This window comes from Nuphar pumila, chromosome 11 (assembly GCF_984573655.1).
Source record: "Nuphar pumila chromosome 11, dmNupPumi1.hap1.1, whole genome shotgun sequence".
NCBI classification, from domain to species: domain Eukaryota; kingdom Viridiplantae; phylum Streptophyta; class Magnoliopsida; order Nymphaeales; family Nymphaeaceae; genus Nuphar; species Nuphar pumila.
Genome location: NC_143259.1, coordinates 89,565,401 through 89,581,419, shown reverse-complemented (window position 1 = coordinate 89,581,419; position 16,019 = coordinate 89,565,401). Strand labels below are relative to the sequence as shown.

Genomic DNA, 16,019 nt, shown 5'->3' with positions numbered 1-16,019 from the left:
TTTGCATTTTATCCCATGTAGTAGTGAAAAGCAATGTTGTGAAAAGCGTCGAGGCTTAGTGAGGCATACCACCAAAATATGAAGCGAGGCTTAAAGTGTAAGCCTCACAAATAAATAATTAAAAACTTATAAAAATTAAAAAACTTGAAAAACAAAAATAAATATAAGAAAATAGAGAATTCAAAATAAATATAGAAAGGTCCAAAACGAATATCTAGCAATAACACCGAGGTAATAACTTGATCTATCTAAATATCTAACAAAATAAAATATGAGCATTCAACCAAATAACAAGTAATAAAATCACTAGGCACATGAAAATACACACACAATTATAAAGCACATGCAAGTACACTTTTAAATACACAACAATTACTTATAGAGCAGATTTTAGCAAATTTTTTATACAGCCCAATCCACATCCCTATCTCAAAAATCAAGCAAATACATGGTTTGATACATAGAAAAAGAAACTTCTAATGCAAAGCATAAGGACACCGTGTGCAGTGAGGCAGATGAAGAAGAAAAAGAAGATCAGTAGAGGAAGATCGGCAGAAGGAAGAAGAAGAAGAACAAAAAAAGAAAAAGATCAGCAGAGGAAGAAGAAGAAGATCGGCAGAAGGAGGAAGAGAGGAAGAACAGAAGGAGAAGAAGAAGAAGATCAGCAGAGGAAGAAGAAGAAGAAAAAGGAGAAGGAGGAGGAGAAGAACAAAGGAAGAAGATCAGCAGAGGAAGAAGAAGAAAGAGGAGAAGAGGAAGAACAGAGAGAGAGACCTATCGGCTATTGGGCCTCCTCTTTTTCTTTTAAAAAGAGGGGAAGAATGAGGCATGCGCTTCAGCCTTGAGGCATATGCCTCACTCCTCATGGTGCCTTGCGCTTCATTAGCCCGCCCGAGGCACCAAAGGCTGCACCTCACCTCGAGGCATGCTTTTGACAATGCTGGTGAAAAGTAAAGCTGATTGCCAGATTGATTACATAAGCAGATAAACTTCTACATGTTGGTAGTTACAATGAAGACATCTTGGATCAGACATTTGCTCATCACAACTGGGCAATCAATATCTCATTCAATTTTGCATTATGATAGGTTGACGCCACAAAATTAAACATATTGAGATATACCAGCACTTTGTTGTTGAAAAGGCAAAAGGATTAAAATTTAGATGCTTGAATAATTTTTAGAGAGCAAAGACAAGCTAGACATGTTTCTCACCCATGGACAACTTAAGGGAGGATGTTAATCTGATTGATGATATTCTGGTGTTATGTTATGCTTTAGAATGTGAAACTGTCATCGGCTATACATTGTAATATGCATATTTGTCTGGTGTTTTGGTAAATTACGAAGCTCTAATCACAATACATAACAAAGCATGGTCTCCCACATTAGATAGATTTACTAGTCAGGATAAACGTTGCTGCCAATGACCTCTTCTTGTCTTCTGCTCTTATCTTTTCAATAGTTCACATATATATCCAGGAATTGTAGATCCAATCTTCTATTTCTAAACTAGTCATTGTCTTCAGATTACCTGCAATCAATTGTTTTATCTGGCTGCCAGTTTTTCTCTTTGCTAGATGTTGCTTATATCATTTTTAGTGAACATCAAATGGCAGATATGTTTATCAAACCATTGTTTACGACATGGCATAGGGACATAAAAGGCAAGCTAGCCATGTTTCTCACCCATGGAAAACTTGAGTGAGGCTGTTAGTCTGAGTGATCATATTCTTGTAATGCTTAGAATGTCAAACTATATACATTGTAATATCCATATTTATCTGTGGTATTTTGGTAAATTATGAAGTACTAATCATGATACTTAACAAAGCATAGGCTGCCTACTTTAGATGGATTAATTGACTAGGATAAACATTGCTGCCATTGGCCTCTTCTTCTCTTCTGTTCTTATCTTTCAATAATTCACATATATGTCCAGGAATTGTAGGTTCTGTCTTCTATTTCTAAACCAGTCATTGTCTCACATAATTCAGATTACCTGCTATCAGTTGTTTTATTTTCCTGTCAGGCTTTCTCTTTGCTAGACATTGTTTCCTTCATTAATTATGCTGCTAGTGGAGCCAATTATACCAAGCTTCATTATGTATAGAGTGCTTTATGCAACGTACCAGATTCTGCACATATAATGACACTATGTTGAATAAACAAGATTCTTTTGGCTCTTTGCTTAGTTCTTGCCATATGGTTTTCCTCGTTTTGACTTGTTCAATATTTTCCACTTTATTAAGATTCTCATCCGAGCTTTCCTCTTCATTTTACTTTTAGATTCCCAATCAACCAACAGAACTATTTCAATTTGATTGAATTTTCAAGGCCATATTTGTCTCAGTTTTGTTCCAATTAGTGCATTCCAATGGATGCTACTCCAACTACTAAATTTTCATGTAGATATGATCTGCTTGTAGGCTTTACTTTATGCTGTTGGATTGGGGAAAGGTGCTATTCCAACTGCTGCTGCTGTCAATTGGGTAATAAAAGATGGAATTGGTTACCTTAGCAAAATTATGTTGTCAAAATTTGGACGTCATTTTGATGTTCATCCAAAGGGATGGAGGCTATTTGCAGATCTTTTAGAAAATGCTGCTTATGGATTGGAGTTGTTGACTCCTGCATTTCCTGAACTTTTTGTATTGATTGGTGCGGCTGCAGGTGCTGGTCGTTCAGCTTCTGCATTGATACAGGTATATGCATAATTTGAGAGACAGCTTTTAAGTTTGTATTCACATACTGTGCTTTTTGACATTACAGTGAGGACTGTTGGCAACATATGCATGCAGTGAAGAGAATCACATGATGAATTTTATTATAATATTGAAGATTTTTCTAATCTTATCACTAGCGCATCATAATCTTTTTTGGCATCTTATGCATTGCATGGTAGAAAATATTTAGCTTCATGCAACTGCACCTCTGGAATCAATCAAAAGATATGCCAAAAGAAATGGACTGTCTTATTCTGGTGGCCTTGTTATTTGACTTACAGATGAAGCCTTAAGTTGAACTACTTTGGTTGGTAGCATGTTGGTTTTCTATCATATTCAGGACTGCTGCTTTTTCATGTTCTTGTTGTTGATGTATGAGCATTTTCACCTGTGTTCATACTGTTGTTGAGTTCTAAATATTCTCTTCTTTGAAGTCTAGCTTGTAGCCCTAAGCATGATACTGCAAAAATAAAAATTTATGCACTTTATATTGGAAGAAACTGTGTCCTTAGATATGTCATTTACTTTACAAGAAGTTTTTCATCATGACTGCATGCATCCATGGAATATCACTTACAAATGCCTCTGCAAATTGCAGCACTGTAAACAAGCACAAGTACAATTCCTACAAGGGACAATACAAATGCCAAGGTCAATACAAAAGCATATAAGTGCATACAATGGCTACAAACTGCCTAAATGTGCATAAGCACAAGTCCACAAAGGGACAAAACACAAGCCAATCAATGGCAAATACATAAGATTACAAGAGGCATCAATGTGCATGCACAAAAGAATACAAAAGTAAATAATAATAATAATTTTATTAAGGTTGAATGCTTAGGAAAACATTAGAAACAAGAGAGGGGAGAAGCCCCAATTTATACACAAGAGAGAGGCCTTGGGAAGCTCCCAAGAGACGTTGGGAGCATCCCTACAGCTCTATGGTCATTTGACCATTGTGGCCTTACATAATATGATAAAGACACAAAAAATAAAAATAAAAATAATTACAGAAAAAGAATAAAAAAATGTCCCTATCAAACAGTCCCTATTACAATTGGTAAAATTATCAAAATGCCCCTGGTGGGCCAAAACAAGATATATATATATATATATATATATATATATATATATATATTAACACAAACGTCATCACCAGACTAATGAGACAACACGGTTGCTCTTTAAATGCATGGGCCAACAAAGAATAATCTAACATGACATTGCTCTGTTGGCCTTCTACTTGTTGCAGAAAAGTCCCTACTGCTGCCTCCTGCAGGGGTCTGGCCTGTGTCTCAATCCCACTGTGGCTGATCATCCTCTTAGATCAGCTACTGATTGTCACGTTGATAAGCTATTGTCTCACCAACTAGCTGATCAGACATGAGCCCCTCCTTTAGGCAAATTGCTCCTTTTGGGTGTCCAGTAACAGCTGCATGAGCTACATATTGATTCCCTTGAGAAAAACAAGCAACAATATTTATGCTAAAAGAATGTCCTAATATATTCCATTTTGCTTAAGCTCTTCTCAAATGCATGCAATCATTATCATTTGCACCACATTAGGGAACCTTTATCAATTTCCTGCCTTAAAAGCCAAAGAGAAGGTGTTAGCCACTGCAAAAGTCCAGTGCGTATGGCTATCTGAGACCTATTGGTGATCAAGTATTCATCAATAATTTTACCCCGTGTTTTTGTTACTATAAAAAGTGGGAAAAAACCATGTTGCATGATATTATGAGGTAAAGTGTCCTGGATGAGTGGATCAGGATTCCAATCTCTAGTTGATGTTAAGAACTGTGTTTTTTGGCCTCCTAGTTAGGTTAAGACAGCCCTTCAATCTGGTTTATTTTATCACTAGGCCAGCATGGATATTATGAAGTTCTGATTGAGGGAATCAAACCTGTAGTTGAATTTATTAGAATATGGATCCAGTAGAGGATCCATATCATCCACCCCCTCTTACGTGTATATGTGTAATATGTATTTCTTATGGGCAGTTTTGTCCATGTAAATTTTTTTGTAACCCTATTATGTTTAATAAAGGATTAGTGCAGCATGTAAAAGAATCAAGTTGCTGCCCATTCCCAACAAGGACCTGAGTTCTCTTTCTCCCCTATCCCTCTCCTTCTCCTTTCCCGATTCCTGCAGCACTTTTAACATGGTATCAAAGCAGCGGCAACTCTGGGCATAAAAAGGGTCTTCATTGGGAACGTGAAAAGCTGTGTAAAGCTGAGTTCTCCTCCTCCTCGTCATCAGGTCAAGTTTTGTCAGTTTTATTTTATTTGTTTTCACTTCTTCCTTCCTGTCTCACGCAATAGCTTGTTTTATCTTTTCATTTCTTCCTTCCTGTCTCACGCAATAGCCTCACACGACCTCTGCAGTAGCTTCACACGACCTCTTTCTTCTTGTCTCAAAAAAAAAAAAAACTTCACGCGACCTCGTCTGGTCACGTGAACGTCATCTGATCACGTGAACGTCATCTGATCACGTCAGCTGCGCGTTTCCTCATCTGTTTTAGCTTGCTCCAGATCTGCTTTAATCAGATCAGCATTTCTCATTTGTCTGCGTTTCTCACCTGAAACCGAGTCATTGCATCCTTCCTCGCCTGTTTTCGCCTGCTCCAGATCTATTTGAATCAAATCAGCGTTTCCTATCTGTCTTTGTCTGCGTTTCATCTCCCAGATCTGATTGAATCAGATCTGCTGTACACCTTATTCAGATTTGCTGTCGTCTTTCTCTTCTTGATTTTTTAAAATTCTGTCGTGACATAGTTTTCTTTGTGTGCCGAGTTTTGTCATAAAGCTGCAGCCTTTACGATATCGTACAACTGATTTTTGTTATAAGTCTGCAAATGGATAGTTCAGCCAACTCGGGTCTTTCCTCCAACTTCCTTGGGCAGCTAGTTTCCGAAAAACTGAATACCAACAACCATGTGACTTGGAAACGGCAGATTACTCCTTTCATCCGAAGCCAAGATCTTTCAGGTCACTTGGATGACTCCACTCCAACGCCTCCAGGATTTATCACACAAGAAGCAAAAGAGGATGGAGGTTTACCAAACATTATTCGTAATCCTACCTTTGTTACTTGGATGAAGCGCGATCAGGCTCTTGTCACGTACATCACTTCCACATTGTCATAAGAAGTATTAGTTTCTATTCCTGATGATTGCACAACTAAAGTACTTTGGGAGACTCTAGCTCAGACCTATTCTCAGATATCAGAGGCTAAGGTGTTATTTCTCAAGCATGAATTTCAGCTTTTAAAAAAGGAGACAATGATCATTATTGAATTTTTAAATCAAGTCAAAAGCATCACAGATCAATTGGCCATTGTTGGATATCCAGTGTCAGATAAAGAAAAAGTGCAGGAGACACTGAATGCCCTGGGATCAGAGTATCATGTTCTTGTCACTTCTTTATTGTGCTTGCCTACGCTGCCTAGTTTTGAGGATTTACGTGCTAAGCTGTTCCAGTACGAGATGTCCTTGAAAAGCATTTCTGATACTACAGCAGGGCAATCATCTATGCACGATGTTCTTGCCACAGGGATGACTGCTGACCGTGCACGAGGAGGGCGTGGCAGAGGAGCACAAATTCAGGGTGGACATGGGTTGCTACCTACACCAAATGTCACTCCCAGCCAGAGTTGCCAGTCGAGGAAACGGAAGCGGGAAGCGATACAGGAAGCGGAAGCGGGAAGCGGGAAGTGAGGCATTTCTAAAAATTTAGGAAGCGGGAAGCGCGGGACGATTTAGGAGCGAACCAGGAAGCGTCTCGAAAGCGACTTAGGAAGCGTCTCGAAAGCGACTCAGGGAGCGAACCGGAAGCGAAGAAGGAAGCGACATAGGATTCGAGTGAGAAGCGAAAGGGAAGCGAATAAGAATCGAAAGAGAAACGAAAATGTAATTATATATTTTTATTTTATCAAAAAATAAGATTTATGTCATCATTGACAAAATAAAACATGTATATAGACAATAAATAATATAAGTTGTAATTATTTAACAAATGCATCATATTGCAACTGTCAAACATTTAAAAAACCATACATCAAGAGAAGATCATAATTCACATTCTTGTTGCAACCATTTAACAAATGCATGCAAGCACTAAATAATGCATTAAGAAAACAAATAAATTTGATTAAAAAGCATACATTTTTCAACGAAAGAATCAAATGACTTGTTATTTAATGTTGTGATTGTTGTAAATCTTGTCATCTCTGCAACATAGAAAATGAGAAATTAATAAACTCAAAGATTACATAAAGATATGATTAAATTTTTAAGCTATAAATTTCTAAATTGTAAATTATAAGCTACAAAGTTCTGAACTCTAAACTTAAAATTAACATAATCCACTACTTCACTTCATCATGCAAGATTCAAAATAAAAGTATACCAAAAAAATATTACAAGAGCATGACAAAAAAGTAACATAAAAGTTTTTAAGTTGGACTACTCCAACTACATCATCAAAAACATAATTAATAATTCAAGAGTTCATTAATCTGTCATCTTTCTCTTTCCCTTCAAGTCAACAATAGATCGCGAACTTTCTACATCATCACATGCTTCTTGTCCTCCACGACTATGTCTTCTGCTCCTTTCTTCATTTCCTATAATGAATACGTTAAAAAATTAAAATGTTCAAAAACCATAATTTAAAATATAAAAAACACAATATCAACATATCTTGCCTAGGTCTTCTGCTAAAGAAACAATCAATTCGACCTTGAGGAACTGATGGTCGCTCTTGTATATCTGCAGTTCTACTAGCTCTGTTGGATTGATTTATATCCTCTTCAACTTCATTTGTACGTATGATTATTGGAGGTAATGGAGCTCTTGGTTGTGCATCTTTATGTTTGGATTTGGAAATAGTGCTTGATTGTTGTGTACTATCATCCAAATCTCTCCAACGCATGTCCTCTAATCTCAACGTATTTTCTTCTACAATAAGAAGTTTTGGATTGATATCCCATTTTCGACTAGGTCTTTCTTTGTAGCGATTGCTGCACCTTTTTATAATAAGAATATAAAATATGAATGGTAATAAATAATCAATTATAGAAAAAGAGAAAAAAATACCAAAACAAAAGTACAGCATGATTTAATCATACCTTTCAATCAATCGAAAATTGGAATGAATATACACCAAGGTATCAACACGATCTTCATTGAGCCTATTTCTTTTAACATTGTGAATGTAACTATAGGTGCTCCACACTCTTTCTGTAGAAGATGTGCTAATAGGTTGAGATAAAACCTTAATGGCTAATGCTCTCAACTCAGGTGCATCACTACTATAAAAACGCCACCGATTAAGCACCGACATTGTAGGATTCAATGCATCTATTCTTGTTGCATTTCGGCTAAATCTTTCACTTCTTGATGCAAAAGCCACAAGTTGTGACATATAAAGTGTAGAGAGATCTTCATTTCCAGCATATATCACTTCAAGCGCGAGCATTGCACCATCTAAGATATCATTATCTTTTTTTTGCAAAAAAAAATGTTAAGTAACTATAACAAGAAAATATTAGAATATGAATTGGATATGGATCCGATAAAGGATCCATATCCATTCACGAGTTTTGTTTTGTATTCTAATGTAACATGTGTTACTAATGCAGGGTACTTTTGTCTTTGTAAAATGTTTGTAACCCTATTAAGACTAATGTAGCATTACTGCAGCCATTAAGTTAATGGTGGCTGCCGATTTCTGGAAGCTCTCTCCTTTCCCTTTATCCTTTCTCGTACTTGCAGCAGAACACGTATGTTCATAAGCAAATTTATCATGGTATCAGAGCAGAGGATCCTCTGGGCGTGAGAGGCTTTTCTCAGTCGACGTGAAGATCGACTCCTCCTTACCGTCAACTAGCCACAAAACTTCTGTGCGTGACAGGCTTGCCCCGTCGATGTAAAAGTCGACTTCTCTTTGCTGTCAATAGGTCTCGTTCCTATTCCTTCTTCTTTATCCTATTTCCTTTTTCTGTTGCCTTCTACTTACTCTTTATCTTCGACTGTTTTGGACTTCTGTCACAGATCTGAAATATTTTTAGATCTGCTATCTGTTTCATCCTTAGTCTATATTATATTTCAGCATCTTGGTTTATTCTTCTACTGCCTTTATTTTTCTTTGCTGAACCTCTCACTCGCAGATCTGAAACATATTCAGATCTGAAGCCCATTCTTTGTTGCCTCTTTCCTTTCTTGCAAAGGTCGAGTTTCACCTCTAGTTTCATAAACCCGAGTCCCTGCCTGAGTGAGTCTGGTTCCACTCTTTCCTACGAAAGACCAACTTCACATTAGTGTTGATTTGGATTTTGCCTGTCACGCCCAGTGTTGTGAGAGGCTTACGCCTCAATACCTGAAGCGTACGCCTCAATACCTGAAGCGTACGCCTCAGAGGCGAAGCACACGCTCAAGGTATTGAGGCGTTGCAGTGAAGCGTTTCAGGCTTGAAATGCACGCTTCACTCATGTGAAGCGCATGCCTCAAGTCGAAACGCGCTTCGCTTCTAAGGCGTGCGCATCATGTTTGGAGTCGCTCAAATCGGAGCTCGACGGGCTGCTCGGACTGAGACAGAGAACGCCGGCGGCCCGATCTCTCCCAATTCCCCCTCTTCTCCCTCGCACCGATGATGAGCTTCCAAAGCTCCGCAAGAGATCAGAGAGACAAAGGAGAGTTAGTTAGGGTCGGAAACACGGATCACCGGCCGGGATTTAGGTTTTACGGCGGAAGGCGTCTAGGGTTTCCGGGAGAACGAAGACGGAGAGAGGAACAAAGGAACAGAGAGATCCCACCACCTGCGAAAGGGATCAAAGGCCGTAAACACAGGTCGCCCGCCCGGATTCAGGTTTTCCGGCAAAATGCGTCCAGGTTTTTCCGCGAGAGAGGAACCAGATAGATAAATTTCGGCAACCTCTCCGGCGACACACACCCAAGCAAGGTGCTTGATTCCCACGCGCAACCTAGGGATGGCAGTGGACCGGGGCTGGGGGGGGGGTGCGTCTCAAAATCCAAACCTCCATCCCCGGGGATGGATTTTAACCTCCATCTCCAGTCCAAACCCGGGCAAGGCGGGGCGGAGCCCCGTTATCCCACTGTCTTTTGTCATCTCTTAGCAGGATTGTGGATGGAATGGAGCGGAACAGGGCAGGGCAAGGTGGGGACGGGGCGAGACAGAAAAAGGGTAAGTCCATTTCCGCACCTCCATACCCGCAAGTTAATGAATTTTAACCTTTATTCCCGCCTCCATCCCCATCTCATAGGTGGGGCCCCATTTTCTTCTTGTCCATCCCTAATTCAGCCTTTCTCTCTCTCTTTCTCTCCTGAAGCTGGAGGGAAAGTAAAGGAGTCGTTGGGGGAGGGGCCCTCAGTTTTCAACGGGAAACAATGAGGCAGTACTTGCTTTACCTTATAACGGGCTGCAATTTTTTGAAAACACAGGAACTTATCCTGATATTTTCAGAAACGATAAAAATAACTTTATAATTTGGAATATCTTTGAATGATATTGCCGTAAGTCCTTGACATTAGAAGCTTTTATTTTTAACATTATTATTTGTTGTACTTTCTTTATTTGAAGTGGATGTGAGGGCGTGATACATTTGCAAATTACTACCTCTCCAGTAATTTGATTTACCGTTGGCTCCCAAAGAGAGCTTCGATTGTACCTACAATGTAGTTGGAATCTCATGATGCAAGTTGTTTTGACTCAATTTAAAATTATATATGTGTTTAGCATGGCAGATTTAGTGGAATTTGACATTTAAATTATGTTTTTCAAAAAGCAAAAGATTTTAATTTAAAATTAGCAGTCCATTTATCCATTGATATCACAGGTCAGATTCTGGCCATCCAAAAGCTGTCTCTACTAGATCATATTTACAAAGTTAGATATAACAAAAAAGAAAAAATTGTTAGGTCAATCAATTATAACAAACATCAACTGCTCGGACTGAGACAGAGATGCCTCCGACGAGGGCTTTGTGGAGGGGGGAATCCCTGAGGCGCTCGTAGGTGACGATCCATATGGGGGTGTAGAGGAGGTGGCGAACCACGACGGGGGACCACCCCCGGTAGAGGTTGAGGGGACCCTTTAGCCTCACGATCTCCTACAACACATGGAGTGTGCCTGCCCGTCCGAGAGAAGGAGCTGCATCCTCGTCTTGGTGATGTCAATGGGGAAGGTCGCACTCTCCGCCACCGACGCTGATGCTGAAGCCAAGCCCACGCGCACCAGGGCGCGCTGCTCGTAGCCTCCTCCGTTCCCACGCCCCATTGATGACCCAACACCCCTGCAATCACACCAACACCAGTCCGTTCACTATGAGGATTTGAAACTTAATTGATCTTGTGAGAACACAATTTATTTTATACTGTCATTTATTATTTATTATTAGTTTTTATTTAAAATTTTCATTATTTTATTAATATTATATATTTTATTATTTTGATCATGAAGCTTACGCTTCAACGCCTCGAGGCTTACGCCTCGCTTCATAACAGGCTCAACGCCTCGCTTCGCCTCATCGCATTTAACAACCTTGATCACGCGTATCCTAAAACATTCTTTCATTTTTGTTTCTTGCCCTAAAATTTCCTTTGTTTCTGTATGTCACGTTGGTGATATGATTTCATTCTCTCTTGCGAAAGACCAGATCGACGTTACTGCTGCCTTATCATATTCTGTCACGCCTGTCCCAATATTTTCTGTCATAACTGTCAGTTTATGATAAAACAGGCCAGCTTCAGATCGACGTTACTGCTGCATTAGTTAGTAACGTTACTGCTGCCTCATCATATTCAGCCACCATTGTTTTTCGTTTCAATTCTTGTCAACAAATCTTCAGCCATATTCAAATGGACTCTTCAACCATATTCAAATGGACTCTTCAGCCAATTCGGGTCTCTCTTCCAGTTTTTTGGGGCAATTAGTTTCAGAAAAGCTAACCACCAACAACTATCTGACTTGGAAAAGGCAGATTGCTCCTTTTATTCGGAGTCAAGATCTTTCAGGCCACTTAGATGGATCCACTCCAATGCCTCCAGAATTTTTCACAACTGAAGCCAAAGAGGATGGAGGATTGCCGAATATTATCCGCAACCCTGCGTTTGTTACTTGGATGAAGCACAATCAGGCCCTCGTCGCGTACATCACTTCTACATTGTCACAAGAAGTCTTGATTTCCATTCCTGATGATTGCACATCTAAAGTTTTGTGGGAGACTTTAGCTCAGACCTACTCTCAGATATCAGAGGCTAAAGTGTTGTTTCTTAAACGCGAATTTCAATTGTTAAAAAAGGGCACAATGAGCATTATTGAATTCTTAAATCAAGTCAAAAGCATCACCGATCAATTAGCTATGGTTGGGTATCCAGTGTCAGATAAAGAAAATGTGCAGCAGACACTGAATGCACTGGGTTCAGAATATCATGTTCTTGTTACATCCTTATTATGCTTGCCTACGTTGCTCAGTTTTGAGGAATTACACGCCAAACTTTTTCAGTATAAGATGACACTAAAAAGCATGTCTGAAGCTCCAACAGGACAATCATCTACGCATGAGGTTCTTGCCACAGGGATAATAGCTGATCGTGCACGAGGAGGACGTGGCAGAGGCAAGGGAAATCCAATACAGGGTGGACATGGGTTACTATCTACACCAAATTCTACTATTAGTTTTTCAAAGAATGTTCCCATATGCTATCAGTGTAACAAACGAGGTCACATCAAAGCCAACTGCTGGTTCAACCCACAAAATCAGAATAGAATGCAAAACGCTAGAAATGTTGGTACATCAGAAACTGCAGGTACATTTCGGGTCAATGATGATGCTAATGATCTTCTACTATCTGCAATGGCCAACTTGAATCTGAAGCAAAATGATGATGGAATATGGTATGTTGACTTTGGGGCAGCAACCCATGTGACTGGCAATGCAGGTAAGTTCTCTACTTTGACTCCCTATTTTGGAAAATCTAATATTGTAACTGGAGATGGGACTCACCACCCTATTTCAAACATAGGCAACGTCCTCATTCCTTTGTCTGAGTCATCTATTCCTTTATCTGATGTTGTTCATGCACCAAATATAAAGAAAAATATTGTCTCTGTTTCTAAGCTTGTTGATTCTACCAATTCATCTGTGGAATTTACTCCTACTTCTGTCTTTGTCAAGGATCTTTAAACGAAGGAGATGTTCGCTAAAGGAGAGCGACGTGGAGACATGTATGTCTTTAATGAAGATCCAACCTCCAGTATCATGAAGCCCAAGTCTGATCTTGTCTCTAAAAGCGTCCTAAGTACATCCAAACGCAATAAGTCAGATCTCTGGCATTCTCGTCTTGGTCATTATAGTCAAGTCTTTATTGAAAAGTTAGTGTCAAATGGTTTTCTTTCAGAGTATGTTTCACCTTCATTGAAGGATAAAATATGTCCCAGTTGTCAGGTTTGCAAAAGTCATGTACTTCCTTTTCATCAAATAAATAAAAGAGCCTCCATGCCCTTTGAGATAATATGTTCAGATGTTTGGGGCCTAGCCCCCAATCCTTCTTCCGGAAGTAAATATTATGTATCTTTTATTGACAGTTTCTCTTGTTTTACCTGGATATTCTTTATGAAACACAAATCAGAGGTTTTTTTCATTTTTCGTCACTTTCATGCCTATGTTAAAAATCAATTCTCTCAAAATATTCAAATTCTCCAATGTGATGGAGGTGGTGAGTATTCCTCCAAAGAATTTTTAGATTTTCTCCAAAATAATGGGATGCATCGTAGAGTTTCTTGCCCGTACACTCCACAACAAAATGGAATTGTTGAACGTAAACACAGACATATTGTGGAAAGTGCAATGAGTATGATACATGGGAGTAACTTACCCATTAATCTTTGGACTGAAGCTTTTCACACTGCCACTCATGTGATAAATCGTCTTCCTATGCCTATTCTTGAAAATCAATCTCCCTATTATGTTCTCTTTGGTGCACATCCCGATTATAATGAGTTACGAGTTTTTGGATGCACATGTTATGTACATATTGACAAATCCATGAGAACTAAATTTCAGGACAAAGCCTCTATATGCCCATTTGTAGGTTATGCAGACATGGTGAGACGGTTTCGGATGATGCATCACAAACAGAATGTCTGAGATACAAAGGTAATGTGTATACCAGGCGACCCAAAGAGCAAACAAATGTACTTGCTGAAAAACACATTGTATTGTCTAATAATAGAGAAGCACCAAGAAGATCAGGCATGATAAGGCATCCTATTGAAAAATGGGTTAGTTATGACAACTTTTCTATGGACTTTTAGATTTTTCTATCCAAGATTGAAAAACACGATGAACCACTTGGTTTTCATCAAGTTATCCAATCCAACAAATGGATTGAAGCGATGAATGAGGAGATCGAGGCACTTCATGAGTGTCAAATATGGGAGATAGTTGGCCGTCCTCCAGATAAAAATGTTGTTGGTTGCAAATGGGTATATAAAATTAAATATAAACCGGATGGTAGTATTGAACGGTACAAGGCACGTCTTGTAGCCAAGGGTTTCACTCAAGAATATGGTCAAGATTATGATGAAGCATTCAACCCTATTCATCAGGGTCGGACTAAGCATATTGAGATTGATCTACATTTCATCAGATAAAGAGATTGAACCAGTTTATGTGCCTTCAGAAGACCAAGTTGCCGATATGTTTACAAAAGGTCTTACAAGTCACAGTTTCTGGTATCTGAAGAACAAGTTGCACATGGTTCACTTCCATGCACAACTTGAGGGAGGGTATTATAATATAGATTGGATATGGATCTGATAAAGGATCTATATCCATTCACGAGTTTTGTTTTGTATTCTAATGTAACATGTGTTACTAATGCAGAGTACTTTTGTCTTTGTAAAATGTTTGTAACCCTATTAAGACTAATGTAGCATTACTGCAACCATTGAGTTAATGGTGGCTGCCGATTTCTGGAAGCTCTCTCCTTTCACTTCATCCTTTCTCGTACTTGCAGCAGAACACGTCTGTTCATAAGCAAATTTATCAGAAAATGCAAATGAAATAAAAAATAATTAAATCATTAAACTTTAAACTTTATTAAATAGATAGAATAAAATGTTTATCAGGAGAAACTCGTTTGACTCCTGTTGCTGGGATCTTGAGATACTCTGACTCGTAATCAGTGTTGTGAAAAGCGTTGAGGTGTAGCGAGGCGCTCCACCAAAATCTGAGGCGAGGCGTAAAGCGTAAGCCTCAAAAAAAAAAAAAACTTAAAAAAAACTATAAAAAATATCTAAAGTTATAAATAAATAAAAAATTCTTTATTGATGAAGCAACAACCAACAAGAAATAATAAATCTCAAATAAATACTGAAAAAATATGAGATTAACATGTAAATAAATACTGAAAAAATATGAGATTAACATGTAAAAGTAACATTAATGCAACAATCTATGTAAGTATCTAAAAAATAAAACATGGGCATTCATTAAATAAAAAATTAACATTAACAACTAAATGCATCTTAGCATTAACAATACCATGTCATAATTAGAAAATGTAAACATTAGAAACCAAAATTCTCTTCAATTAAAATGATCTCTTGCCGCATTTGCAGAAAAAAAGAGAGAGCTAAAAAAACATCTATTGAGAACATTGCATCTATGCAGAAATCAATATTAAAATCTGATAAGTGAAATCAATATTAAAAGTATATCATGTCATTAATATTGTGATCTATGAATAAAATTTAGGTCATTTGACAACACCTTAGAATGATTTTCATTCAAACAATAAATAACATCCAAACGTTGATATCAATGTCCAAAAAAATATTCTAAATCTTAAAGACCATTTAGATTATACTGTATAAGGAGGAAAGAGGATAAAGACATAGCACAATATAATTTAATGCAACAAGAGAGCATCCAATGAACAATTTTTTGTTTTTTTCAACAAGGGAACATCCAATGAAAATAAAATGCTAATACAAATACAGCAAGGGAACAGAAAGTAGAACAATACAACAATTTACTGTTTGCACATGCTAATAAAAACCATTCATTATAAATGAAATGCAAACGACACTCATTTCAACAATATAAAAACAAATCAGGAAACAAGAAACCAGCTAAGGTTTTTCAACAGACACTATATGGGATGTTGTTCATCGCATGGATGAATGACATCAGGTTGACCTCTACCATCGAAAGTAGAGGTCACGCGTGGGCTGCAAAATTCATCAAATGTTACAACGAATGGTCTGCA

The 16,019-nt window shown here is 38.2% G+C and overlaps 1 protein-coding gene across 2 annotated transcripts in view; it reads left to right on the top strand.

Annotated features, from left to right (window-relative positions):
- The window catches only part of RUS1 (root UVB sensitive-like protein (Protein of unknown function, DUF647)), a 40,337-nt gene that overhangs the window by 2,216 nt on the left and 22,102 nt on the right, over nt 1-16,019 (top strand). For both annotated transcript variants that reach the window (XM_089981561.1, XM_089981562.1), the window contains exon 2: nt 2,429-2,704. In XM_089981561.1, coding sequence (XP_089837687.1) covers nt 2,429-2,704 — 276 coding nt within the window. The remainder of the gene's footprint in view (nt 1-2,428; nt 2,705-16,019) is intronic.